The sequence below is a fragment of the Penicillium cataractarum genome (assembly GCF_028827025.1).
Source record: "Penicillium cataractarum strain IBT 29864 chromosome Unknown utg000001l, whole genome shotgun sequence".
Classification (NCBI taxonomy): domain Eukaryota; kingdom Fungi; phylum Ascomycota; class Eurotiomycetes; order Eurotiales; family Aspergillaceae; genus Penicillium; species Penicillium cataractarum.
In genome coordinates this window covers 1831369-1854921 of record NW_026622737.1, presented here as the reverse complement: position 1 = coordinate 1854921, position 23553 = coordinate 1831369, and the positions used below count along the sequence as shown (strand labels likewise).

The 23553-nt window shown below is 52.7% G+C and overlaps 9 protein-coding genes across 9 annotated transcripts; 5 read left to right on the top strand and 4 right to left on the bottom strand.

The window, feature by feature from the left end:
- Window positions 1-368: 368 nt before the first annotated feature.
- Window positions 369-4013, bottom strand: N7496_000635 (uncharacterized protein; the record flags this gene model as incomplete). The annotated part of the gene is made up of 1 exon (XM_056693566.1): window positions 369-4013. The coding sequence occupies one exon, from the start codon at window positions 4011-4013 to the stop codon at window positions 369-371; it is 3645 nt and encodes a 1214-aa protein (XP_056560295.1).
- Window positions 4014-4469: 456 nt separating this feature from the next.
- Window positions 4470-6560, bottom strand: N7496_000634 (MICOS complex subunit MIC60; the record flags this gene model as incomplete). Its single annotated transcript, XM_056693565.1, has 4 exons — window positions 4470-4514; window positions 4587-6205; window positions 6272-6380; window positions 6447-6560. 4 exons carry the CDS (start codon window positions 6558-6560, stop codon window positions 4470-4472), a joined length of 1887 nt encoding a protein of 628 aa, XP_056560294.1.
- Window positions 6561-7645: 1085 nt separating this feature from the next.
- Window positions 7646-8617, bottom strand: N7496_000633 (Rab family GTPase; the record flags this gene model as incomplete). Its single annotated transcript, XM_056693564.1, has 5 exons — window positions 7646-7993; window positions 8070-8261; window positions 8363-8389; window positions 8457-8476; window positions 8548-8617. The coding sequence occupies 5 exons, from the start codon at window positions 8615-8617 to the stop codon at window positions 7646-7648; spliced, it is 657 nt and encodes a 218-aa protein (XP_056560293.1).
- A 519-nt stretch (window positions 8618-9136) lies between these two features.
- On the top strand, window positions 9137-11359 carry N7496_000632 (putative phosphoinositide phosphatase (Sac1); the record flags this gene model as incomplete). Its single annotated transcript, XM_056693563.1, has 3 exons — window positions 9137-9344; window positions 9403-11129; window positions 11183-11359. The coding sequence occupies 3 exons, from the start codon at window positions 9137-9139 to the stop codon at window positions 11357-11359; spliced, it is 2112 nt and encodes a 703-aa protein (XP_056560292.1).
- Window positions 11360-12078: 719 nt separating this feature from the next.
- N7496_000631 (tetrahydrofolate synthase) lies at window positions 12079-13818 on the top strand (the record flags this gene model as incomplete). Its single annotated transcript, XM_056693562.1, has 3 exons — window positions 12079-12096; window positions 12202-12339; window positions 12415-13818. 3 exons carry the CDS (start codon window positions 12079-12081, stop codon window positions 13816-13818), a joined length of 1560 nt encoding a protein of 519 aa, XP_056560291.1.
- Window positions 13819-14403: 585 nt separating this feature from the next.
- N7496_000630 (glycylpeptide N-tetradecanoyltransferase swoF) lies at window positions 14404-16133 on the top strand (the record flags this gene model as incomplete). Its single annotated transcript, XM_056693561.1, has 3 exons — window positions 14404-15023; window positions 15093-15876; window positions 15936-16133. 3 exons carry the CDS (start codon window positions 14404-14406, stop codon window positions 16131-16133), a joined length of 1602 nt encoding a protein of 533 aa, XP_056560290.1.
- Window positions 16134-16558: 425 nt separating this feature from the next.
- On the top strand, window positions 16559-18602 carry N7496_000629 (uncharacterized protein; the record flags this gene model as incomplete). Its single annotated transcript, XM_056693560.1, has 2 exons — window positions 16559-16601; window positions 16726-18602. 2 exons carry the CDS (start codon window positions 16559-16561, stop codon window positions 18600-18602), a joined length of 1920 nt encoding a protein of 639 aa, XP_056560289.1.
- A 294-nt stretch (window positions 18603-18896) lies between these two features.
- On the bottom strand, window positions 18897-21359 carry N7496_000628 (uncharacterized protein; the record flags this gene model as incomplete). The annotated part of the gene is made up of 2 exons (XM_056693559.1): window positions 18897-21039; window positions 21103-21359. The coding sequence occupies 2 exons, from the start codon at window positions 21357-21359 to the stop codon at window positions 18897-18899; spliced, it is 2400 nt and encodes a 799-aa protein (XP_056560288.1).
- A 118-nt stretch (window positions 21360-21477) lies between these two features.
- N7496_000627 (alpha/beta hydrolase) lies at window positions 21478-23039 on the top strand (the record flags this gene model as incomplete). Its single annotated transcript, XM_056693558.1, has 6 exons — window positions 21478-21663; window positions 21709-21787; window positions 21835-22035; window positions 22098-22444; window positions 22506-22896; window positions 22975-23039. Coding segments are annotated over 6 exons (1269 nt in total), but the record flags the coding sequence as incomplete, so codon positions are not given.
- Between the last annotated feature and the right edge of the window lie 514 nt (window positions 23040-23553).

The window sequence follows — 23553 nt, the reverse complement described above, 5'->3', positions numbered from 1 at the left end:
GCTGTCTGAACAATACATCTGAAGAATACATAGAGCTTCGCACCATCAACCCATTGAGCATTCTTTCTCAGATCACTCATTAATACGTATCACTTTTCTACTTGAACATTATCGTGGAGCAAAGTGTGAACCCAATAATATTTCCAGGTGGGTGTAAAGTATATGACAGAAGGTTTCATTAAGACATGTATGTTGACATCCATAAAAAAGCACAACAAGAGCCAGTAACACCGAGATAAAGGGTATATGCGCGCTATGAGCGGAAGAACGAAGCCACGGGCCGATAACAGAAGTAAAAGTAAGATATAGATCGGGGTTGAGCCAGGCCTTTCGTCGACGAATGGTCTCAAGAGCTCATAGTAGCTGGCTTAGAGCCAGAGAACCCACCGCGCACCGGATATGGCTCCACGGAAGACGCCACGTACAAGTTTGAAAGCCATGACAATGAGCCAGACCCACCAAAGCATGCCGACAAGAGCCCATTCTAGCACGACGAACCCTGCGCGTCGAACCCAACGCAGTCGTCGGCGACGCTTCCGAATACCTCGGTCGAGGGCATCACTGAGAGATTTCACGGCGAGAGTACTGGTGGTATTAAGTTGGACACATAGGTCCTCGGCACTGTCGGCAGTGGCTCGAACACGGGGTGTAAGGGTTTGATTGACAAGGATTTCCAGGTCCCTTAACTGCGAGCGGAGAGGGGATGAGGTAGAAGTGGAGAAATGATGCATCGATTGTTGAAATGAGTATTGGGTCATTTCAAACCTGCGCAAGAAACCCTGGGCGGCGGTATCGAATTCACTAATTCGAGTGACTCGAGGAACGGAAGAACTGTTGCCCATGGAGTTTGCCAGCCAGTGAGGGGGATCCCGCGAGCTGTTGGCTCGGCGGGTAATTTCCCGAGCTTTGATGCCGGATGCTAGTAGTAGGGTACGAGTACGTTCAATCTCGGTCTTGCCCGGAACGCCAGAGTCGTTCAATGAGTGAAGACTGCGGCCTGAAATACTCCAGGCCCGACCTGCACCTGACAATCCAGCAGGCCTCCTACCAGGCCCTGGGGATGCTCGCGCTCGAGCGAGTCCAGTCACCGGGGGCTGGGTAAGGCTGAAAGGATTAGAAGGATCTTTGATCGCATTCGATGATTTCATGCGACCACGGGCGGATTGAAGGGCTGGGCCAAAGTCGAGCGTTTTACTGCGAGACAGAGCCATCCTCTTGGGCCCTTCCTGCTCTTCAGGTCGCGGTGATGCGACTGAGCGCTCACGAGTACTGCCAAGCTCAATGGCATCGCTCGATCCTCCACTCTTGTCATCTTGTCGTAGCGGGGACGTGAAGGTTGGTAGGGAAGGTTTGAAGCTTCTAGAAGATATGATTTTCTCGGATTCCCGACGTATGAGGCGACCAGGCTCGTCTGTAAGATTGGGCAGGCGCCGTAGTAGTCCCTGTGGCCCAGAGCGTTTGTCTGTTCTCCTTTCATCTTCGTCCGAGTCACTGTCATCCGAAGCGACTGTAGTCCCGGGTGATGATTTGCGGGAATCAGGAAGTGTATCCTTCTTCAGAATCAAGTCTCCAACCTTAGAGACCTCGTTGCCAACAATCTCAGCAATCCGGCCGGGGCCTTTGAAGATTCCTCGCAGCTTAGACTCCGGCAAATGCTGTCCCTTTCGCCCTCTGTAGCCATCAGCGCGACCTTCGGAAACTCCTTGGTCATCGAAATAAGATGTGGATACAATATCCGGAAGAGGACTGGGTTGAAGCTTGGACGGTCGCTCAGACTGCTCCTGGGACGGCAAAGAAGGCTGAGAAGCGACTGCAGCAAGGCTCTCGTCTTCGTGCTCACGAGAGTCCCGGTAGCCTTGCTTGCTCTTACTCCGCTCGTGACGAGAAACAATCTTGTGACGAAGTCCCTTCTTAGCTGGTGAAGGGGACCGGCTTGAAGCTGGAGACAACTTGACTGCTATGCTAGGGAAATAGCCCGCGTGCGCAGGAGAATTTGGTGCGGTGCTATCCATTGCCTCAAAAGACATTCTTGGATTGTATTTATTGTCCAAGCTGCCAGTTGATGAAAACGAGGCTTGTCGGCCCACTTGACTCGCCTTGGTACTGAGCGGTGGAAGTTCAGACATTTGACGTCTGGTCGTGTCGTTGACAGCAGCGGGAGCTTTGGAGCGTCGTGACTCGGAAAGATTGGAGGCTTCCTTACGCATGAGAGCCTCGGATTTAATTCGCGAGTGTCCCCATGCTCGACGGCTTCGGTCTGAAGACTTACGCCGCTCTGGACTAGAATCACTAGACACGCTTCCAGCACGCATCTTAACTTTGTCCCAACGCGAGCGCTTTCCCGAACTAGAGGCACTTTGACTTCGTGCGTGGGAATGGCTCTGAAACCTGTGTTTGTGCCGGCCTCGACCAACACTCTTGAATTCGGGTTCCAGGGCCGGGCGAGCACTGGACAAAGATATGTTGCGGGAAAGCAACTCCTCTTGGTTGGGATATGCCATCTCAACCGACAAACGTGGTATCTGCTGGGGGTACTCCACGCTGCTATCCATCAAGACCAGCTCTGTTGGATCGGGGTAGAGTTTATTGCCATCTCTATCGACGATCTTGGCTCTGTTAGAACTATCCTCGAGCCATGCGACATCAGCTAGTAGTTCTGCTGGTGAGCTCGCCCAGTCGAGACGTGGGCGAGTTGTTTTGACGCTATTAGTACGACTGACACGCCTCAAGCTGCCAGGGGGCGAGACAGTCGTGTCGAAATCCTGCGAATCTCCATGAGGTGTATGATGTTGACCTTGCTGAAAAGACGGCAGTTTAATTATTTGCATCTCATCGTGGGTCCTGTCGCTATACCGATTCTGGATGGAGTTGACCCAGTCATGGACTTTGTCGACGTCATGCCAGCCACCAGCTTCTGGGTCAATTGGGCATTTCTCTCGATACCTAATCTTTCGATTCCGAATCATCTGAAGGGGATTGTAGCTTCGGCTTGTTGATGCGACGACAGGTGGGACATCCGAAGAATCAGAATCATCGGTGACCTGGGGTTTTCGCAACGGGGGCAGCGAGGGGAGAAGTCGCAGGTACTCTTGGAAAAGCTCAAAATGCCGACGAGCTCGATCTGCACGGGCGAGGGTCCTTTCAGAGAACTCGTACAATCGGTTGTCGTTCGCAACAGTAGATGGTAGGAAATCCACCACCGGAGATTTTGCGGTTGACTGTGGTCCTTCGAGGGAGCCATCGCCAGGGATCTGAGTGTAATCACGATACGAAGAATCGCGCTGTGCATTCTTCCCCGTAGGCGCTGGTGGGAGAAGCTCCAATGGTGCAGCGGCAGGTTGCGACACAGATAGAGGTCTCCGCACGTTCGGACCAGGGACAAGTCCGGAGGCAGTCCTCCTCCGAGACTCATTCAAATTCAAAGCCAGATTCACGATCTGAAGAGAGTCCCTATCCATACCGGGCGCAGCAGCCTGGTGATCGCCATGTGTTCCAGAGGTCGCGCGGGACGGGGTTTTGGTTTGTTCTACATCGGGGGGTGGCGTCGGGGCTTGATCAGCGGCGATTGGGCTTGACTCAGAAGCCGCTCGAGCTGATTCAGATGCCGAAGTCCTATGGCGACTCCATGGAAAGCGCGATCGTTTCTTAGATACCACGATATCACCGTCGGGGGCACTGCGTTTCTCTACCGGTGGCTCTGAAGGGCGAGCTCGGTGCGAGCCGATTCTCAGGCTTGACGAGCGTGGTAAGGAGTCTAACAGAAACCCGCTAGAACTCTGTGTCCTGCGCTGACCCGGTGTCCTTCGTTCACCATCACGAGAGCTGCTCCCCAGTGTACTCCCCTCGAGCTCCCCGCTCGCTCGGCCGTCGCTCGTGGGGACAGCTTGCCGCCGAGATGAACCTGCATCGGATCGCTGTGGAAGCGGCCGACTTTCTTGCGACGCATCGTGACTATTTCCATCGGTTGGAGGCATTGAATTTCGCTCGCTCGGGGTATTGCGTCGTTGCGACATCGATTAGCCGATGGAAGGGCGAGGGAGCTGGATTGCCTCGCCTTGAGGAAAGGCAACGAGCATCGCCTGTCAAACCTGTGCAACCATGAGTGCAGTAAGAATCAAGGGGTCGATTTCGGGTGCAGGGGAAAAAAATAACCGCGGGAGTAACTCGAGTATCTGCACAAGTCATGCGCCGTCGATCTACAATGTTGGAGTTGCGCGTCGGACAGGCCGATTATCTAAGCATATCTACAGGAATGACCTCACAGGGTCTATCAAAGGGGTGAAAGTACGCATAACAATTTTTGACAGTAGTTTAGTACAACATATAGATTGTTGAATAGAAGATCGGCCAATCCATAACACAAAGGAAAAGTTCTAGCATTTGGTCTAACGCAAAAGTACAACTAAAGGTACAGTTCCTGTAGACATGACGAAGATATACAGGATAAATTGGAATCAAGAACGCTCATTTTACTCCACCCGCAAGCACTGGAGGCGAGCCTCGGTCTCGATAACCTAGTAGGAGAACAGGTGTTAGCAAAGGCTTCGCCTAAAAAACAAAATACAACGATGGGGGAAAAAGCTTACCTCGAGAGCCTGCTTAACCTCAAGAACCCGGCGGACATCGCCCAGCCAATCCTTGCTCAGGATCTTGGCCCAACCCTGGAGGGTGTTCATCTCACGGGCAGCTGCATCAAGGTTGCCCTCCTCGAGCAAGTTCTCAGTACGGAGGAGAATGCTCTCAACGTCATCTCCGTCAGCAAGACCATCCTTCTTGAACATGACCTTGCTCAAAACCAGGCTAGCAGCGTGGCTGGCAATACCAGCATCCTCGGGCAGAAGACTGGCCTTGCGGACCTCACCCGCGACACGACGGAAGCGCTCAATGATCTGAGTGGGGGAGGGGATACCGCGCTGGTAAGCAGTGGGGTTGATGGAAGCGATAGCAGCCTCAACAACGGGGTCGTCAGCGGCCAGCTCCTTGACGGCAACGAGCTCACGGACGAAAGGACGAGAGGACTCCGAACGCTCAACAACGGAGCGCACAGCGTCGACGGCGACCTGAAGCTGCTGGGTCTTGAGGTTGGTGTCAATGACGTTGCTCCAGCCAGTAGTCAGGCTTTCGAGCTCGGAGATGTTAGCGGTAAGCTCGTTCAGCTTGCTGAGACGGCCCTCGCGCTCACGCTCAACCAGATCCTTGACCTCGTGGATATATTTCCGGTTCAGCTCGATGGCCTGTTCCACAAGCTCGTTCTTCAAGCGCTGCTCTGCAAGGTCCTGGGCACGCTGAAGCTCAACCTTGATCTTGTCCTGATAAGCAAGGGCAAGCTTCTCACGCTCAGCCTCAAACTCCTCACGGAACTGGGCAACCTCAGCAGCGCGCATGTCCTCGAAACGACGAATCAACTCGCGGGCAGACTCGTCGAACGTAGCGTGTGCCTTGTTGATCTCTTCTTGGGCAGCCTGCTTGGCCTCATCCCTCAATGCCGCAATGGTCTCGCCAATCTTCAGAAGCTCCTCCTTGGCCTTTGCGACAGGAGCAGAGTACTTGCTAGAGTTCTCATCGGCGCTAATCACGGTGACAATGTCGTTGAAGGTCTTAACCAGCTGCTGCACAACGGGCTCGTCGCCCTCCTTGGTCTGGAGCAACTCAATGGTGCTGGCAGCAACTGCGGGCTCGCGAGGCGCATCGAGAGAGACGGGCTTCTTCTCCTCCTCCTTGGGGGCGGGCTTCTCCTCCTTCTTAGCCGACTTGGCCGACTTGTCTTCCTTGGCCTCCAGGACAGCGGCGTTGCGATCCTCGGGCTTGGCCGCCTCGGTCTTCGTCTGAGCGTCGTGAACCTTAGCACTGTTGTAAGGACCACTCTTGGAAACATCACTTGCGGGCTCCTCCTTAGCGACCTTCCAAGAGAGACCGCTGTTGCTGGGGATTGTGACCGCCTTGCCCTCCTCGCGAGGAGCAACTTGGATGCGGTTCGAGTGTCTCGAAGCATTAGGGAATCGGCGATAGAAGTCGCGCTCCTCGAAGTACAAAACACATTCCTCGCCGTAAGGGACGTACTCGGTGAAGAAATCGTGGAAGTTGTCAGACTTCAGAGCCATAAAAACGCCGCCGCCATAAGCGATACCGGAGGTCAGGATCAAATAGAGCAGGAATCGGCGGAAACGACCAGTCTTGCGAGGCGCAGCTGGGGGAACTTCAGCTTCTGCAGATTAAGTCAGCGTACAGGTGGATTAACCATCGGCGGCATGAAGTTGACTAGTGGTGGTACCTTGCTCCGTGGGCTTGGTCGGAATTTGTGGAGGAACGACCGATTGAGAGGAAGGAGTAGCGGGAGTTGGAGCATCGGTGGTTGGCAGCTTAGAATCAGCGAAGAAACGCTGTGTTCAAATGATTGTCAGTGGTATGTTTGGTGGGCACATGAGCAGGGTAATAGGTTCTCGTACCTGAGCCGGGAGCCGGCTGCTAGCACCGGCTTTAGACAGCCATTGCGACGGGATCCGTTGGCGAGCAGGAGACGACAGCAGCTGCCGACCCGGAGCAATTGAAGAGCGCAGCATGACGAGCCGCACAATCGCCAGGAGAGGTGGGGAGGGATGTGATAGCCTGGATGAGTAGGAAAACTGGAAGTCGATGGTCAGTCGCGATCCGCCCCGATGATCCTGCGGGCGGTCAGCCCGTTACACCCATCAATCCCGCACTCTGGAGACTCTAGACGCTTTGACGATAGAAGTACATGATGAAGTTCGGTGGTTTATTCTAAAAAGGGCACCTGGTCGCCCCATTAGCTGCGCTTTGAAAGACTAATAATAATAGTAGTAGAATAGTTTCTGTTTCATCCTCTAAGGGATACGTAGCTTCCAACGGTTCCCAAAAGTGCTAGGACCCTAATCTGCCGGAATATATCTAGACATGCAGCAGGACCTGCGAGTCAGCCCAAATAGACACAGCGCATACAAATCATTGCTATGCGTCGTAACATGCACAAGATAGACAAAAGACGAAATTTTCTATGTTTTGAAGATACAAAATTTACGACAACGTTAAACAGCCTCTTGAAGCAAAGAGCCGGACAAGCGGTCCAGAATTCACAAGACTATTCTAAACAAATTACTAGCTTACAAATGAAAGGAGCCTTTAAATAGGTACAGTCTGAAGAAAATGTATTATCTGGGCATAACATACTAAGAAGGGGTCTGGGGGAAAGGACAAGGGGAAATAGTAACATGAGTAACTCAGCCCAATAGACAAAGGAAAAGAGTAGATGCAGGACGCCGGGTAAAAAGGTACCAGAAGTACAAAGGAAGCAGAAGCAGGTAGAATTGAATCCTGCTCCAGAATGTCTAAAGCCAACTTCCAGATGCGTCCGTGGATGAAGTCGAAATTCTTCAGTCGGCGCTAGACTCGGCAGAGTCCTCCCGGAAAGCAGTAAGCAAAAGATCAATTAACCAGAAGGCAACCGAGACGGGTAAGAGGACAAGGAACTGAGAGTTTGCGTCTCATATCGAAAAGAGGTGGTGAGGGAGAGGCCATAAGGTGAGTGATTCCGATACCGCGATCGTGAGTTTGAACAAGACGGCCGTCGGCGCCGGGGAGGGGATCGCAAAAGCTAGCTGCGAAGGGAGATATATCGCTCTCAAGGGCTTTAACAGCTGCATGGAGGAGCACCTTGGGTGCCGGGGGCCTCAGGCCGCAGGTCGACTCCGGGGCGTGGGTTTGTCCGCAGGTTCCGGGGGCCGGCCTGGTCGAGTGGCAGCTTCTTCGCGATGGCCGTGAACAATTCTCGCACATTCGTCGAGGACTTGGCAGAGGTTTCGAAAAAGAGGAGGCCAGCCTCACGAGCGTAGGCCTCGGCATCGGCAGTCTGAATGGCACGCTTATCTGGGCTTTCGGTGACAAGATCCAGCTTGTTGCCAGCCAGGGCGATCACAATGTTCTCGTTCGCTTGACGCTGAAGTTCCTTCACCCAGGACTTGGCCTTATCCAAGGATGACTATAGAAATGGACGAACAGAGGCGATGGTCAGCAAAAGTAATGCAAATCAAAGATGTTGAAACTGGCGAACATACGGCTTGGGTGATGTCATAGACCACGACAGCGCAGTTGGCATTCCGATAGTACATCGGAGCCAACGACTTGTATCTCTCCTGACCGGCAGTATCCCAAATTTCAAACTTGACCGTGGTGCTCTCGTCGAGGGAGATGGTTTGCGTCAAAAAGGCGGCGCCGATTGTCGACTCCCGATAATCATCGAATTGGTCCTAATCCGGCTGATTAGTTACAATCTCTTCCAGCACTACTTGCCTACAGCTCGAGGCCAGAGCTGGCAGAGGAACGAGAAAAAAGGTCGCCGCCGTCTCACCTTAACAAATCTCAACACCAGCGAACTCTGGAAGATAACGTAGATGTTAGCGACCCGATAGAGAAAGCTATGTAATGTAAGCGGGACGCCGAACCTTTCCGACAGCGGATTCTCCTATAAACAAAAACCAAGATATGTTAGCACTCGATCGCTAGACCTCCGAGTCGTCGATAGAGAGCACCTACCAAGCAACACAAGCTTGAACTGAGCGAATTTCGCCCCGGGGCGGGCGCCTGCTGCAGGTCGGGAGGCCATGGCCAGTGGTCAGGGGAAGAAGCGACCGGGTGGAGGAAGGCGATACGAAGGATAGAGAGGTGTGTAAAAGCAGTCGACTAGGTCGGATTCAATATGCGATCGAAGGCCCTAGTCTCTCTCGGGTCTCGTCGTTCGTCGTTGGATGGAGAAGAGAAGGGTAAGGCAGCCTACGGAGTGGATGACGGAAGGGCCAGCCACATGAGCAGCGGGGCGGTGTGGCGGTACGCTGCAGTACAGGCGGTTAACTACTGGGCGGTGGACTGAGGCACTGAGGCATTGAGGCAGCGCTGGGCAAGGGGGGGCTGACCCCCCCGAGTTGATTAGGTGGCCCGCCCCTGCCCCCCGTGCCCGAGACCTGCCCGTGCTTCCGTTTGTCCTCTACGCCGCGGCTGATCATGTGTTCCTGATTATCTTGTCTCCCTCGACGGAGTTAGTCTTCCCCACCAACCTCTCTCCCCTAGCTCATATTATTCAAATCCGAGACTACTACCCTGCGTCTCATTGTTTTGGCTGCCCGTCATGGCACCTCCGGTTCTCCCTTTTAGGGATGTCAATTTACACGCTTCGCCCTCCCACTATGCCTTTACCTCGCCTTCATCGCCCCAGGCACCAACGCTTGTGGTAGATCGGCCGACGGGCGACATTCGTCTGAACGATGGCCCTCTATCGGGTGCTAAGCGTATCTCGAGCATTGCAGGAATTCTGGGAATCGTTAAGCTCAAGCTAGGTAATTGGCGATTGCAATGAAACCTGGTCAAGGGGGCTGCGCTAACCTCCCCTCATAGACAAGTACATTATCGTCATCACCAAAGCCCAGCCTATGGGACGACTTCGCGGCCACATGGTGTACAAAGTTGCCTCCACCGAGTTCCTTCCGATGCGCGAGCGCCCGCTCCACGATAAAGATGAAGATACCTATTTGACCCTGATCAAGGACCTGCTTCGCACCGGCCCCATGTACTTCTCCTACTCCCTGGACCTCACCAACAGTTTCCAGAGACAATCGCAAAGCTCGCCAGAGATCCCCATGTGGAAGCGCGCCGACGATCGTTTCTTTTGGAACCGGTTCATTCAGTCCGACCTGATCGATTTCAGCTTGGGAGAAAATAATACAAATGGCATCCGGTACGGGCCCCAACCGGGCGCTGACCCTTACATCCTCCCAGTGATGTTTGGCATGCTGCGCATCACTCCGGCTCGAGTCAAGGGAACTTCCTTCACATTTGCTCTCATTACACGACGATCCCGACACCGCGCTGGCACGAGGTACTTCTCGCGCGGCATTGACGAGCAAGGCCATGTCTCGAACTACAACGAAACAGAGCAGATTGTGATCTTGAATGACTCTGCTGGGGGCTTGTCAGGCTATGCACCCGGTCAATCAATGACAAACGGCAAGACGGGCCAGGATCTCCAAGTGTACTCTTTTGTCCAGACCCGCGGCAGTGTCCCAGTCTTCTGGGCTGAAGTCAATGACCTCAAATACACGCCCAAGCTGCAAGTTCGCGGCGTCGAGACCGCCGTCGAAGCTGCGCGCAAGCATTTCGCAGAGCAGATTCGCCTATATGGAGAGAATTACATGGTGAATCTAGTTAACCAAAAAGGCCGAGAGGAGCGCGTGAAGAATGCATACGAGCAGCTGATTCGCATTCTTATTTCTTCTTCTACCGAGACGAGAGAAGCGGATGATAAGACTCCGGAAAAGATCCACGTTCTTGAACCAGGTCTGAAGCAGAAGGAGATGGATCGTCTGCATTACGTTTACTTCGACTTCCACAACGAGACAAAGGGCCTCAAGTGGCACCGTGCTGAGCTACTGATGGGTCGCTTGAATGATGGCTTGACCCAAGGTGGCTATTTCCGTGGTGTGGAGGGCCCCGGCGACTCTGGCGGCCCGCTCGAAATCCGGTCGACGCAAACGAGCGTGGTACGAACCAATTGTATGGACTGTCTCGACCGAACCAACGTTGTCCAAAGCATGCTCGGCCGCTGGGCGGTGACTCGACAGCTTATGGATGCTGGAGTGCTCCGCCCCGGTGAGAATGCCAACGATGATCGAGAATTTGAGGATATGTTCCGGAACATCTGGGCGGACAATGCCGATGTTGTTTCCAAGTCCTATTCTGGCACGGGTGCCTTGAAGACCGATTTCACTCGGACGGGCAAGCGAACTCGGGCTGGTGCTCTCCAGGATTTAAACAACTCGATTACGCGCTACGTGCGCAACAACTTCATGGATGGACCCCGACAGGATGGGTTTGATGTGTTCTTGGGCACCTACCTCCCCTCGGATACAAGCTTCGCGAACATCCAGCTGTTTATTGATCGGCGACCACTTGCCGTCCAGGCCATTCCTTATATCTTCGCGGCCAGCTTGTTCATGGTTCTGATTGCTACTTTCACGAGGCAAATGCCGGACGCAGCGGTCTGGCCGCTCCGTCTTTTCATGATCTTCTGGATCATCATCGGTGCCTACTCCTTCCGGTTCATCCATGGCCATGGCATGCTCTACGTACGTGAATTTTTCCCCTACGAATATCGATTACGTGACTAACTAGATCTCAGGTGAACTGGCCAAAGCTCAACGCCCCCGTCGCCGGCGCCGAGGGATACCAGGATGCTCTCATTAAGGCTCGTACTGACCCCATCATTGGCCAATGGCTTCCTTCCAGACGACACCAGCGTGGCATCAGCAACGCCCGTCTCGTCTTCCTCGAGGAGGGCAAGACCAGGATTGAGTAAATCCACTCATACTTTCTACGCACCCTTGCGAGATCTCCCACTTCAATCAATCAGGGACCCTGTCTTCATCTTGTACACTTCACGGCTTGTATGATTTACTATCATTACTTTCTCACTCTGGCGGGTTGTCTTGTACCTTTCTTCTCATTTGTCTTTTTCGTTGGCGCCAAGCCCCCGTTTTTGCCTGACCCATAGAGGCTTTCTTTCTTCTAGATGGCTCCAACACTTCATATCATGATGCTGTCATTCTACCTTGCTAATATGGCAACCCGTTTTCTCTTTTTATTCTCTCTCTTTTCTTTTGGCGCCTCAAGAGGTAGACGATTCTAAGGTGGGTTAGGGATCACATCCAACCGTGCTAATTGATTCATTGTTCCGTTTCATTTGTAGTACAGACAACCATGGCGATGTGGTTTCAACCTTTCTTCCGTACTGCAGTACTTTATCTCAGACCAACCTATCACAGCTCGATTGTTCTTGGACCGATAAGCAGATTTAGATCACGTGACATTCCCGACATCATGACTACCGGTTTCCCGAGGAGAGGCTATCGGAACCAGAACCACATAATCTTTCGAGCTGCTGGGGTTTCTTGTCGAGAAACACCCCGCCTGCTCACCTGAAATTGCAGGCAAGGGAATCACTTGTTCATGAGAGGGATCTGGAGGTCTCTTCGCTGGTCTGCCCCGCAACGGCGAGTCTCGACTCACTCGCCCATTATGACTCGCTCATATGAGGTATGTCCGGATTCCCCGCATCGACGGTCCTGCAGCTCAGTACAGAGCTGAGTGATAAAAGTCGACAATTTTCCGATCATAGAAACTGACATGAATGGTGTCTAGGCTGCAATTGCAGCTCTCAATTCCTTACAAACGAATTTTGCGATCGTGGAGGAGCTTAAGAAATCGACCTCGCGGGAGGATCTTAATAAGCGCTCTCTCCCAGAGACGGTTGAATGGCTTCGTCGTATTGGATATAAGGTGCGCAAATGCATATACAGCATTGATATGAGACCGTGGTAATATGGTGCTGACATTGGACACATTTTTCTTCAGCCCTCCGATCTAGACCGATTGAACCTTGTCCACGTTGCAGGCACTAAAGGCAAAGGCTCAACCTCCGCATTCATTTCAACCATTCTCTCTCAGTACACCAAGGCAGAGCCGGGTCAATCCTCACCGCGCCTCCACAAAGTCGGACTCTATACCTCCCCCCACCTCCGGTTCGCCCGCGAGCGCATCAAGATTGATAATGCCCCGCTTTCGGAGGAGCAATTCGCTCGTTACTTCTTCGAAGTGTGGGACCGTCTGGATGATGCAGCCAAGGCTGCTGGCGAGGATCCTGCTTCGCTGAGCACGAAGCCGCAATACTTCCGTTATCTTACGCTGATGGCATTCCACACATATTTGAGCGAGGGTGTCGATGCGGCGGTAATTGAGTGCGGTATCGGAGGAGAGTACGATTGTACCAATGTGATTGAGCAGCCCAAGGTCGCTGCTATCACTAGTCTGGGAATTGATCACACTGCCATGCTGGGTACTACGATTGACAAAATTGCATGGCACAAGGGTGGTATTATCAAGTCCGGAGCTAAGGCCTTCACGGCGCCTCAACCTTCAAGTGCGGAGCAAGTGTTGGCCGAGCGTGCCGCTGCCAAGGGCACTCAGTTGAATGTGGTGTCTGAACATCCTGAACTCCGTGCTGGAGCCAGTCAAGTAAAGCTGGGACTGGCAGGTGACTTCCAGTATACCAATGCCTCCGTTGCAGTTGCATCGGCTGCCGAGTTCTTGAGGAAGACTGGCGTGGCGGACATTTCCGAGAACGTCATGTCTGAGCCTCTCCCTGCCAAATTTAAGACTGGGCTGGAGGAGACTCGCTTGGGTGGCCGCTGTGAGACTCGTTTTGAGAAGAATGTGGCTTGGTATATCGATGGAGGGCACACGCTTGAGAGCATCCGCCTGGCTGGCCAGTGGTTTGCCTCGCGGATCCAAGCCGATTCGTCTAGCGACATTGCTTCCAAGAAGCCGCGAATCTTGATTTTCAACCAGCAGACCCGGGACAGCACAGCTCTGGCTCGTGCCCTCCACGAGACTCTTTCTGCTGCATTGGAATCCGGCACGCCGTTCACACATGCTCTGTTCTGCACAAACATCACATACAAGCAGGCTGGCTTCCGTCCTGACTTGGTGAGTATGAACACGAATGCCGACGACCTTGAGTTGCTCCGCATCCAGAAGTCTCTTGCAGCTGCCTGGAATGAAATTGATCCCAACGCCCAGACTCGAGTGTTCGGAACCATCGAAGAGGCTGTTGACTTTGCACGGGAGGTGGCTGCCGAGGAACGCAAGGTCATTCAGAAGGACGAGGCACCCGTCATGACCTTTGTCACTGGCAGTATCCATTTGGTGGGTGGCTTCCTCGATGTGATCGAGACAAAGCCATACACGGAAGATGCTTGATTTCTGATTGATTCCCTTCTTTAATAAGTCGGTGGAAGTTAAATTGATGGGCAGCCTGGAGCTTCTTGCCCGTTCTAGTTCTTGTATCAACACTTGACATATAATTAACGACATAGCGAGATGATGGTGGCTATAGAGGTGTTTTTCTTTTTTGTGGATTTCAACAATTCGAGATTTCCATGCAATGCATTTACTTAAAACAAAGGTCCTGTCAAAATCAAGCTCGAACAGACTGTAGATTGTTGCACTCGGTTTAAAATGCCGAGGTCCGTAGGTATTCTGCAGGTATTAGTAGGAGCAATACAAAATACAGTGACCAGCTGAACGGGTAAGTACGTCAAGTACAGACATCCATGTTTATAATAATAATGCGATATATACAGATCCCCGTTTCGAGTTCGTTCTCGTGCGATACTTCACACTGCCAAGCTTACCGCGTATAAAGACGGGGCAAGACCAAATTACCCCTCGGCACCCCACCGATCCGCGTTTCATGCGCTTAACGTGGGGCCCTCAACGAAATTCCTCCTCTTTCCCACCTACGACCGCTTCAAGCTCTCCCCGCAAACTCCCTAGACAGCGGCTATGTCGGACTCCAAGGATAAGGGCAAGGCTCCTAAGCCTCATGATGATAAACCTGAAGAGAGCGGCGCCGACGCAGGCTCAGAGGCTAGCAAGGGTACCCAGTCTCCGCCCTATGGCCATACCAGAACCTTTGCTGAATTTATGAATGATGATATAGCTACCTCCTCCAGCGGCACTACGAAGAAAATCCCCGCGAAGCTCCTGGAGGCAGTCATCGAGTCGAACCCGTCTCTGAAGAACGAACTCGCTGGCATGGACCAGGATGAGGCTGCGAAGACGCTCGCTAACATCGACATCTCGCAATTGCTGACTGGCCTTTCGATGGGCAATGGGAAGAACCAGAAGGATATGGCCTCTTACAAGTTCTGGCAGACACAGCCCGTTCCGCGTTTCGATGATCAAGCGAACCCGACCCCCGTTACTCAAGGACCGATCAAGATGATTGACCCGGAGAAAGTCTCGAAAACGCCCGATCCGCTACTTGAAGGCTTTGAGTGGTGCACACTTGATTTAACAAACGAGGAGGAGCTCCGGGAACTCTACGAGTTGCTGAATAACCACTATGTGGAGGATGATAATGCCATGTTCCGATTCGCCTACTCGCAGTCGTTCTTGCACTGGTACGAAACCTCTATTCTGCCGTTTGGCATGTAAAAATTACTGACCGTGAAATTGTTCTGCTCCAACAGGGCCCTGATGTCCCCTGGCTGGAAGAAGGAATGGCACGTCGGTGTCCGGGCGACCAAGTCTCGTAAATTGGTTGCGTCGATCTGCGGTGTCCCGACGGAAATCCGTGTCCGCGGAGAGCGGATCAAGGTGACCGAAATTAACTTCCTTTGCATCCACAAGAAGCTCCGCTCCAAGCGGTTGGCTCCCGTTCTCATCAAGGAGATTACTCGTCGCTGCTATGTCAACGGCATCTTCCAGGCTATCTACACCGGTGGTGTCATCCTCCCCACCCCCGTCAGCTCCTGCCGGTACTACCATCGTGCTCTGGACTGGCTGAAGCTGTATGAGGTAGGCTTCTCGCCTCTTCCTCATGGCTCGACCAAGGCCCGCCAGATCACCAAGAACCATCTTCCTTCGACTACCTCGACTCCCGGCCTGCGGCCAATGGAGTCCAAAGACATTGATGCGGTCCTCGATCTTCTGGAGCGGTATCTGCTCCGCTTCGACATGAACCAAGCTTTTACCCGCGAAGAGATTGACCATTGGCTGGTATACAAGCCTCAGCCTGGTAAGGAGCAGGTCGTCTGGGCATATGTGGTGGAGGACCCGGAAACCAAGAAGATCACTGATTTCGTCTCCTTCTACAACCTGGAGTCGACTGTGATTAATAACGACAAGCACGAGCTTGTTCGGGCCGCTTACCTTTACTACTACGCCTCCGAGACCGCTTTCAATGACAACGCGAAGGCGCTCAAGGCACGCCTCCAGGTGCTGATGAATGATGCGCTGATTTGCGCCCGTCAGGTATGCAATGCTCTGCTTTATATCACTCAAAGATCCACCCCCTTCTCACATCATGATAGGCCAAGTTCGATGTCTTCAATGCACTTACCTCCCACGACAACCCCATGTTCCTTGAGCATCTCAAGTTCGGTGCTGGTGATGGTCAACTTCACTTCTACCTGTATAACTACCGCACGGCCGCCATCCCCGGAGGTATCAACGACAAGAATCTGCCCGATGAGAAGAAGATGGGTGGTGTGGGAATTGTTATGCTGTAGGCCGAAGTGCGTGTTAACTAGTGGCTCTCAAAAGTATTCTTGGGTATCCATACAACGAATCTCTTTGTGTTACATTGAAAATAAAACCCCAAAAATACAATTTAAGACTTAAATGAACCAAAAACCTAAAGTACCTTCTTGCATGGCCTGACATGCCACTTTATCATCTGGATGGGTCCGGCCTAATGAGACAAGGTCTAGCCCGCCATCACTGACACCTGAGGCATCAATATCTGACGTCGCCTAAAGCAACGTCGCCATCATTTCCATCTTCCTTTCATACCACTCTTAATATCAGAATTCTTCCGGGCCATCGCTCCGAGATCACTCGTAAGAGAGTATTTGGTTGCTGTTTATTGACAGCCACTCGGGAAGCTTGTACCATAATTGAAGCAGCGGGGTTGCTCCCCGCATTTACAGCAACAATGGGTGCGGGCCAGTCGACTGATTATAGTGGAGCGTCTCCAGGTCAGTTCTTCAACCGAGTTTTTCATCCGTTCAACATGATATTCGGGCTTTAGATGTCGAGGCTTCGTTGAATCGCCACTTTTGTCACTTACCCATGGACGACTCCAAGCTAACTTCCGGATAGAGGAGCTGAGCTACATGCTAGCGGAACGCTTTGCAACAAAATGCTTCTCGCCATTGGAACTTACACACTTCAAAGACAACTTCTTCTCTCGAGCTGCAGAGCAAGGAGGCATCCGCTACTGGAATGAGAAAACACTGTCGGACTTCCTTGGTGTCCCGGATGGCAGCTTCTCCGGTGCAGATGAGGCTCCGCTAGACGCCGGACCTGTTCTTTTCCGCATGGTTTCTTACCTCGGTGCATTTCCCTTCCAAAGTACCTTGGCGCCGAGCGTTTTGACGTTTGAGGCTATGGTCAAGGTGGTGGTGCTATTAACCGAGCGCTACGGCAAAGTCCTCCGGCGAGGCCGGAAAGATCGAATTAAGTTGCTCTTTGGTAGCCTTGCTGATGTCGGGAGAAAGGATATTGGCCAGCCTTCCAATAAGGATTCTGAGAATAAAGAATCGGAGTCTGAGGAAAATCCTGAGCCCTGTCCTGCCAAGTCCCACGCGCCTGGATTTTCTGTGGATGAGCCTGCCAATGACGAGTATGACGAGGACGAAGATGATGATCTTGCTCTTGCGGCATTGGAATCTCTCGATGCTATTGAGGTGTTCAAACATGACCACCGTGTGGACCGGACAGTCTATGAAACGCGCATTTCGGTCGATACTTTCCGCCGACTGCTCATGCTGTTGCTCGGCATTGCGCCTTTAAAGCCACTTGAACCTGTCAAGACGTATACGTCCGACCTCGGCTCTGAGCGTATTGATGCAATCCGCAAAGAGGCCGACAGCATCATTGCTGCGTTCCGGCCAGAGGAAAGCGATGGTGGAATAACGTACCGAGCATTTGCCCGTACAATCTCAACATCCTTACCATATCTGTTCGATCCTCTGACAGCATTATTCGAGCACATGCTGTTCAGTAAGAACTTGAATCTTTCTCAAAGACGACCGAGCGAAGCTACACCCGAGGAAGAAGCAAACGAAAAGCCAGAGGAAGCATCCGTGGCAAAGCCGATACTCCTCCCGGGAAGCTTTGAATCCTCAATCCTCAACCCAACAATCCTTTCCCACCTGTCATTTTTCCTCCCCTCAAAGGCGCAATCCACGAACCTCTTCAAAGGCGGCGTTCGTCTTCATCCCGTTTTCTCCACGGCCGCTCACGGCTCCTCATTAACATCCTTCTCCCACAACGTTCTCACCTGGCAATCAGCCAATCTTCTCATCCTACAAGGCGAACCAGACGGAAACAGCGAGGAAACAGTTACAATCGGCGCTTACCTCCCCCAACCCTGGAGATCCTCTTCATCAAACGGCTCATCCTCCAGCTCCGACCCACTCCCTTGCCTCTTCCAACTCTCCCCCAAACACCAAGTCCTCCCTGGAAACCCATCCCCGTCAGTCCAGAAACAAGCCAATCTCCCAGCAGCCTGGTTCTCAACACACACAGGCATCGCAATAGGCTGTCAAATCCCACCAGCTTCACGAAGCCACCACACCCCTCCAACTCCCCATGGAGCCGCAAGTCTGACTATCGACGTGAATCTCGAATCCGCCGAGCTCCGCGTCGAACCAGTCGGTCATGACGGTGTCTTCCTTCCGTCCGGAAACTCATCCATGGAGGATACTTCTGTAAAGACCCGTCTCGATCTATATTCTTTGGAGATTTGGGGCATTGTCCCAGATCCTGAACTAGCCGCTTCTTCGGAGGCAAATGCGAGTGCCGTTGAAGTTCAGCGGGCGAAGTGGGAATTTGAGGCTCGCGAGGCTGAGAGAAGACGTAATGTTAATATTAAGACTGGGGCTGGGGATTCGGCGAAGGAGAGTGCTAGATGGTTATTGGAGACTGCGGGGGTTATTGGTGATCATGGACAGTATTCGGGTGGCAGTACCTGAGCTGTTAAGTTAATGTGCTTGGGAATTTTTTCTAGGGATTGGTGTTTTGGGTAGTTAATTGAGTCATGTGAATGATAGCTTAATTTTATTATTTGTTGATCTTTCTTGTCCAGAGAACCCGAAAGGTTTTGTGGAAAGCCCTTGATGTCGTTAGTAACGTACGTGTCTGGTCATTTTTCTACGAATAGCAGCGGAACTGAAAAGATGGATAGTGATACATATTATACATGAAGATGTAGATTACAGTGAACCTAGCGATGTAGCATGGAATGACCAGCCCATGGAATCATCATCTCACACTCGCAAGGGCGGCATACCCATCGGCGCACCATAGAAATCCATCAAATCCTCTTCCTCCTCAAGGTCGACAACGTTGTTCTCAACCTCGGATTCTTCCTCGACCGGTTTCACCACTGTCTTAGGCGGACGACTACGCGAAGAAGCACCAGTCGCCACCGTAGAAGCCGGTGTACTTTCCGCCTCGAAAGTCTCGCGGGCATCTTCGTAAGGAAGCCGGAAAGCAGGGAACCCATCCGGTGCACGCTCAGCCCGATCCATAATCTCGTTCATGTACTTTCGAACTTCGTCAGCGGGCTTCACAACACGAGTCAGAGGTTCCAGGATCCGGGGGTTCGCCGCATGAATGCGGAAGGTGACTGGCTGCCAGTACTCTTTGAGATTTGCCTCGGTGGCTGGCTTTCCAGCAGGCGTGCCAGGTGTCTCTGGTTGACCCGGTTTGGCATCCGGCTTGGTATCAGAAGGTTCTTGCTTTGGAGGGACATCGGCAGGTGTCGGTGTATCCGCAGCTTTATCTGCCTTAGACCCCTTCTTTGATTTCGAGGAACCTTTGCCCTTTGCGCGCCCAGTGCCAGCATCGGGAGCGGTCTCAATTGGGAATGGCGTGTTTGGATCGACCTTTTTCACAATGAGGAAAGAGGCTAGAATGGTATTCTCGTTTGGAAGCCATTCAAGGATCGAGTGCTCAGGGAACAAGTAGCGATCGCCCGAGCCGGCGTGACCAGACGTACTACTTCCATATGGTGTCAATGGAGATGTGAATTCAAAGACGACAGACTTATAATTCAATGGGGTTGGCGTGGGTCTCGCCGGTGGCGCCTGGGGACGATAATAGGGCGTGGGAGATCCGTATTGCGGTGGACGTGACTGGGCAGGAGGCTGTGTTCCGTATGGCGCTTGCTGCTGGTATGGAGGATACGGGGGACCCGGTCGTGGCACCTGCTGTTGAACATTGCTGGCACTTTGAGGGGGTTGTACGGCAGGACTCTGCACCTGCGATGCAGTGTTGGGGGCAGGGGTGCTAGGAGGACCAGGAGTTGCAGATGGAGCTGAGACTGCCGGTTGTGCCGAGCTCGATGGGGTAGCCTGCGTGATAGTCCGGGCCGTTATCCCCGGTTCTTGCTTCACTGTTGGCGTGGCGGTAGAGCTCTGGGTTGAGCTGGGTGCTTGTGTTGAGGTTGCTGGGGCAGGTGCTGGGGTCTGAGGTTGAGGTGTAGGCTGAGGCGGCCCTCCAACTGGCGGCTTCTCTGGTGCCGTTGTGGGCGGTACCTTTGATTCTGATACTGGTTGCTGGGGCTCTTTAGATGGTGTTTGAGTAGAAGGTGCCTGGGGCTTAGTTCCCTGCCCTTGTGACGGGGTATTCGTAACCGAGCTAGGCTTTTGATGAATGACGACCTGTGGAGAGGCCGGTCTGCGCTGTGGCGGCGCAGGTGTTGCTGGCTGTGGAGCTGGCGGTGGTTGTGTAGATGCTGCAGCTGCAGCGGAATTCCGATGACGTTCTTGTTGCTCCCTTGCCTTGATGATCGCATTCAATTCGTCAATATGAGCCTGGAAGGCACGAAGCTGCTCTTGTGATGCTTGACTGGATGCGACCACTCTCATCAAAGCCTTTAATTCCGGATCCGCGGCAGCTCTGGTCGCAAGCATTTGAATGACTGGATCCGGGCTGGGCTTTGCGGGCTGTCCGGATGGACCACTTTGTGGTGGCCTCTGCCCCGGCTGAGGTTGCGCCTGGTTCGGTCCACGGTGTTGAGGTGGCGGTGCATGAGTACCTGGGTATCCATGCGGGGGGCGTCCTGGAGCTGCGGCAGGATAAGGAGGTCTCTTTTGATTGCCTGGGTATGGCTGGTACTGCTGGAAGTTGTTCGGATGGCCGTAGTGGACCATCTGTTTCGGCGGGGGAGCATATTGGATCGCCGGTGGTGCGTTAGGATCTTTCACAGTGTAAATCATCGCGTCGAAAAGATGAGGTCCAACGGTAACGTCGCAAGGACCAACCCTCGTCATCGAATCTTTGGGCGGGTTGTTCTTCTCGATTTGTTCACGCTTCGTCTTCTTCGGCTTCGTATAGTATCGAACGAGGATTCCATCGCTCAACCACTTCTTCTTCGATCGCTCCAGAGCCGCAAGTAGTACTGCACTGTAGATTAAAACAATAATTCGTTAGCGTCACCTCACACGCCGGGGGTCGTGGGGATCAAACCTTTCTGCATATGACTGATACTCCTTGTCCGACAGGGTAGCCGACTGTCGCTCGTGCAAGACTGGGACAGGCTCGCCATCTTTGATCGTTATCGGCAATGGAGCCTCGATGGGCTCAGGCGGCGGTGGTGGTGGCGGCGATGGTACACGAGGAGTTGGTGCCTTTTTCTTTTGAGAAGGAGTGGCCGCTTCTGAGACTCGCCGCTTGGCCGCAGGCTCGCGACCGGCGCGTGCAGGGAGCTTGCGCTTCTCAGCCATCACGGACTGGTGTGTACACGCGCAAAAGTCACCAAATTCCAGACAAGACTGATAGCCTGTCGCGTTCGAGGAGGAGGTCGAGATGAGGTGGGAAGGGGAAAAAGCGTGACGCGATAAGTGGCAGCTTATCGTCGCATCGACTCCGCCTCCGCCCTTCTCCGCCTCCGCGTTGGATGTTGACTCTGTAATCAACGATGGTCGGATTACAGCCCATCTTCAAAAAGGCCTACTGGACGCTAGCGGCCGGTGGGCTGGCTTATGTCCTTTTTGTAACGGCATTGACGTTTCCAACAGTCCAGCGCTTGTATGATATATCGATCTCGAGGCTTGATTGGCCTAACTAACTTAGGACAGCTTCCTTTATGCAAACAAGGTCAACCCTGCTTATTGGCAGGATGTCAATCAAGTCGAGCAATTTGGCTTTTTGAGTAAGCTTCTAGAAATTCAAGAAGGGGGCCATCATTGACAAAAACAGAGACTCAGGTCCAACCATTCCACTTGGTGACGCCCGACAATGAAACCCTCTATGGCTGGCACCTGTTGCCTCTCCACCTCTGCCACGAGCATGAGAAGGAATTGACTGAGAACCCTCCATCTGGACCAGCTGCAGACTACGAGCAGACCTCGGCCTTCAAGATCTTGGCCAACGATCCTAATGCTCGGGTTGTGGTGAGCTGTATGCCCTTGACTAAATCCTCTCCCCTTGTGAAAGCCGTATCTGATCTGAGAATATCACAGTCCATGGGAATGCGGCCCATCTTGGGTCTGCTCAGCGACCAGCTACTTACAATACACTGCTGGGCCTCTCAAATCCATCGCATCCCGTGCATGTCTTTGCTATTGACTATCGCGGGTTCGGTGTGTCGACTGGTAGCCCGACTGAAGAGGGCGTTATCACCGATGGCGTTTCACTTCTCAACTTCCTTACTGCTGGCCCGTTGAAGATACCTACTTCGCGGATTGTGATAATGGGCCAGAGCCTAGGTACAGCGGTCACTGCAGCAGTAGCGGAGCGATTTGCCTTTGGCCACCCTGACCCGAACGCTGTACAGCCGGCCATCAAGAATGCGGAGCCGTTCGCCGGAGTGATTCTGTTGGCTTCTTTCAGCAATTTGCCCAGCCTCATTCAATCCTACAGTGTCAAAGGCCTCACCCTCTCCCATGCTCTCTCCACTCATCGGGTATCCTCGTTTCCAGAAATGGATCATGAGTCATATCGTGGACTATTGGGATACAGCAGCAAGAGTGGCTCGACTGACTGGCGTCAATCCCTCGTCTGAATTCGATCACTTACACAAGGATCTTGATCTGACAATAGTGCATGCTCAAAACGATATCGAGATCCCGTGGCGCGAAGGTCGCCGTGTCTGGACGGCTGCAACGGGAGAGGACATCAAGGGTGCCCCCGGAGCGGTGGTTTATACCAAGTCGGAAGCCATCAGTCCTTCTCAGGTTGAGATTTGGGAGAACAAGATCACCGCCAAGGATGGGTCCCAGGTTGTGAAAAAGGTTCGCTGGGAGCGTGTTCGATACGGAGGTATGCCAGCTCTTTCAAATTATTTTCGAGTCTGATCGCATTCTCTCTTCGAGTTACTGATCGGTTGAAATTTACTAGGTCATAATCGTGTTGCATCATTTTCTGTCGCTGGTATTGCTGTTCTACGATCATTCGAAGAGTGATGTGACAGATGGCGTGGTCGGCCAGCCTGTATCTATACGATAGGGAACAGGATGCGGAATCTTTCTTTCTTCCCACATCGTCAGTATATATTCCATGAAACGAGAATGTTCAGTGCGAATGCAACTCCGGTTGATCAAGAGTTTGTTTAGAGACGTGAAGACTTAAGTAGATACAACCCTAAGACCAAACACCTCAATGTACTATATGTGTAAACGGCAATCATTTCCAGATCATAAATCTGGAAACAGAATTATCTCTCTATCCTATTTGCAGTACTCATTCTCAATGCCTCGACCGAGATCTATACTTGGACCCGGTCGTTCCCACCCTCGGCACATCACTCGCCCGATCCCAGGACCGGTATTCCGATCGCTGCCGACGTGAATGGCGAGCAGGTGCACCACGGCTTGTAACCTGAGAGTGGTCTGGCCTCTCGTTTGGATCCCGGCTTTTGTCTTCAGTGCGTAGATCGAGGATTGGGGTGAGGTTCTCGGCGGATCGGTATGGACTAGT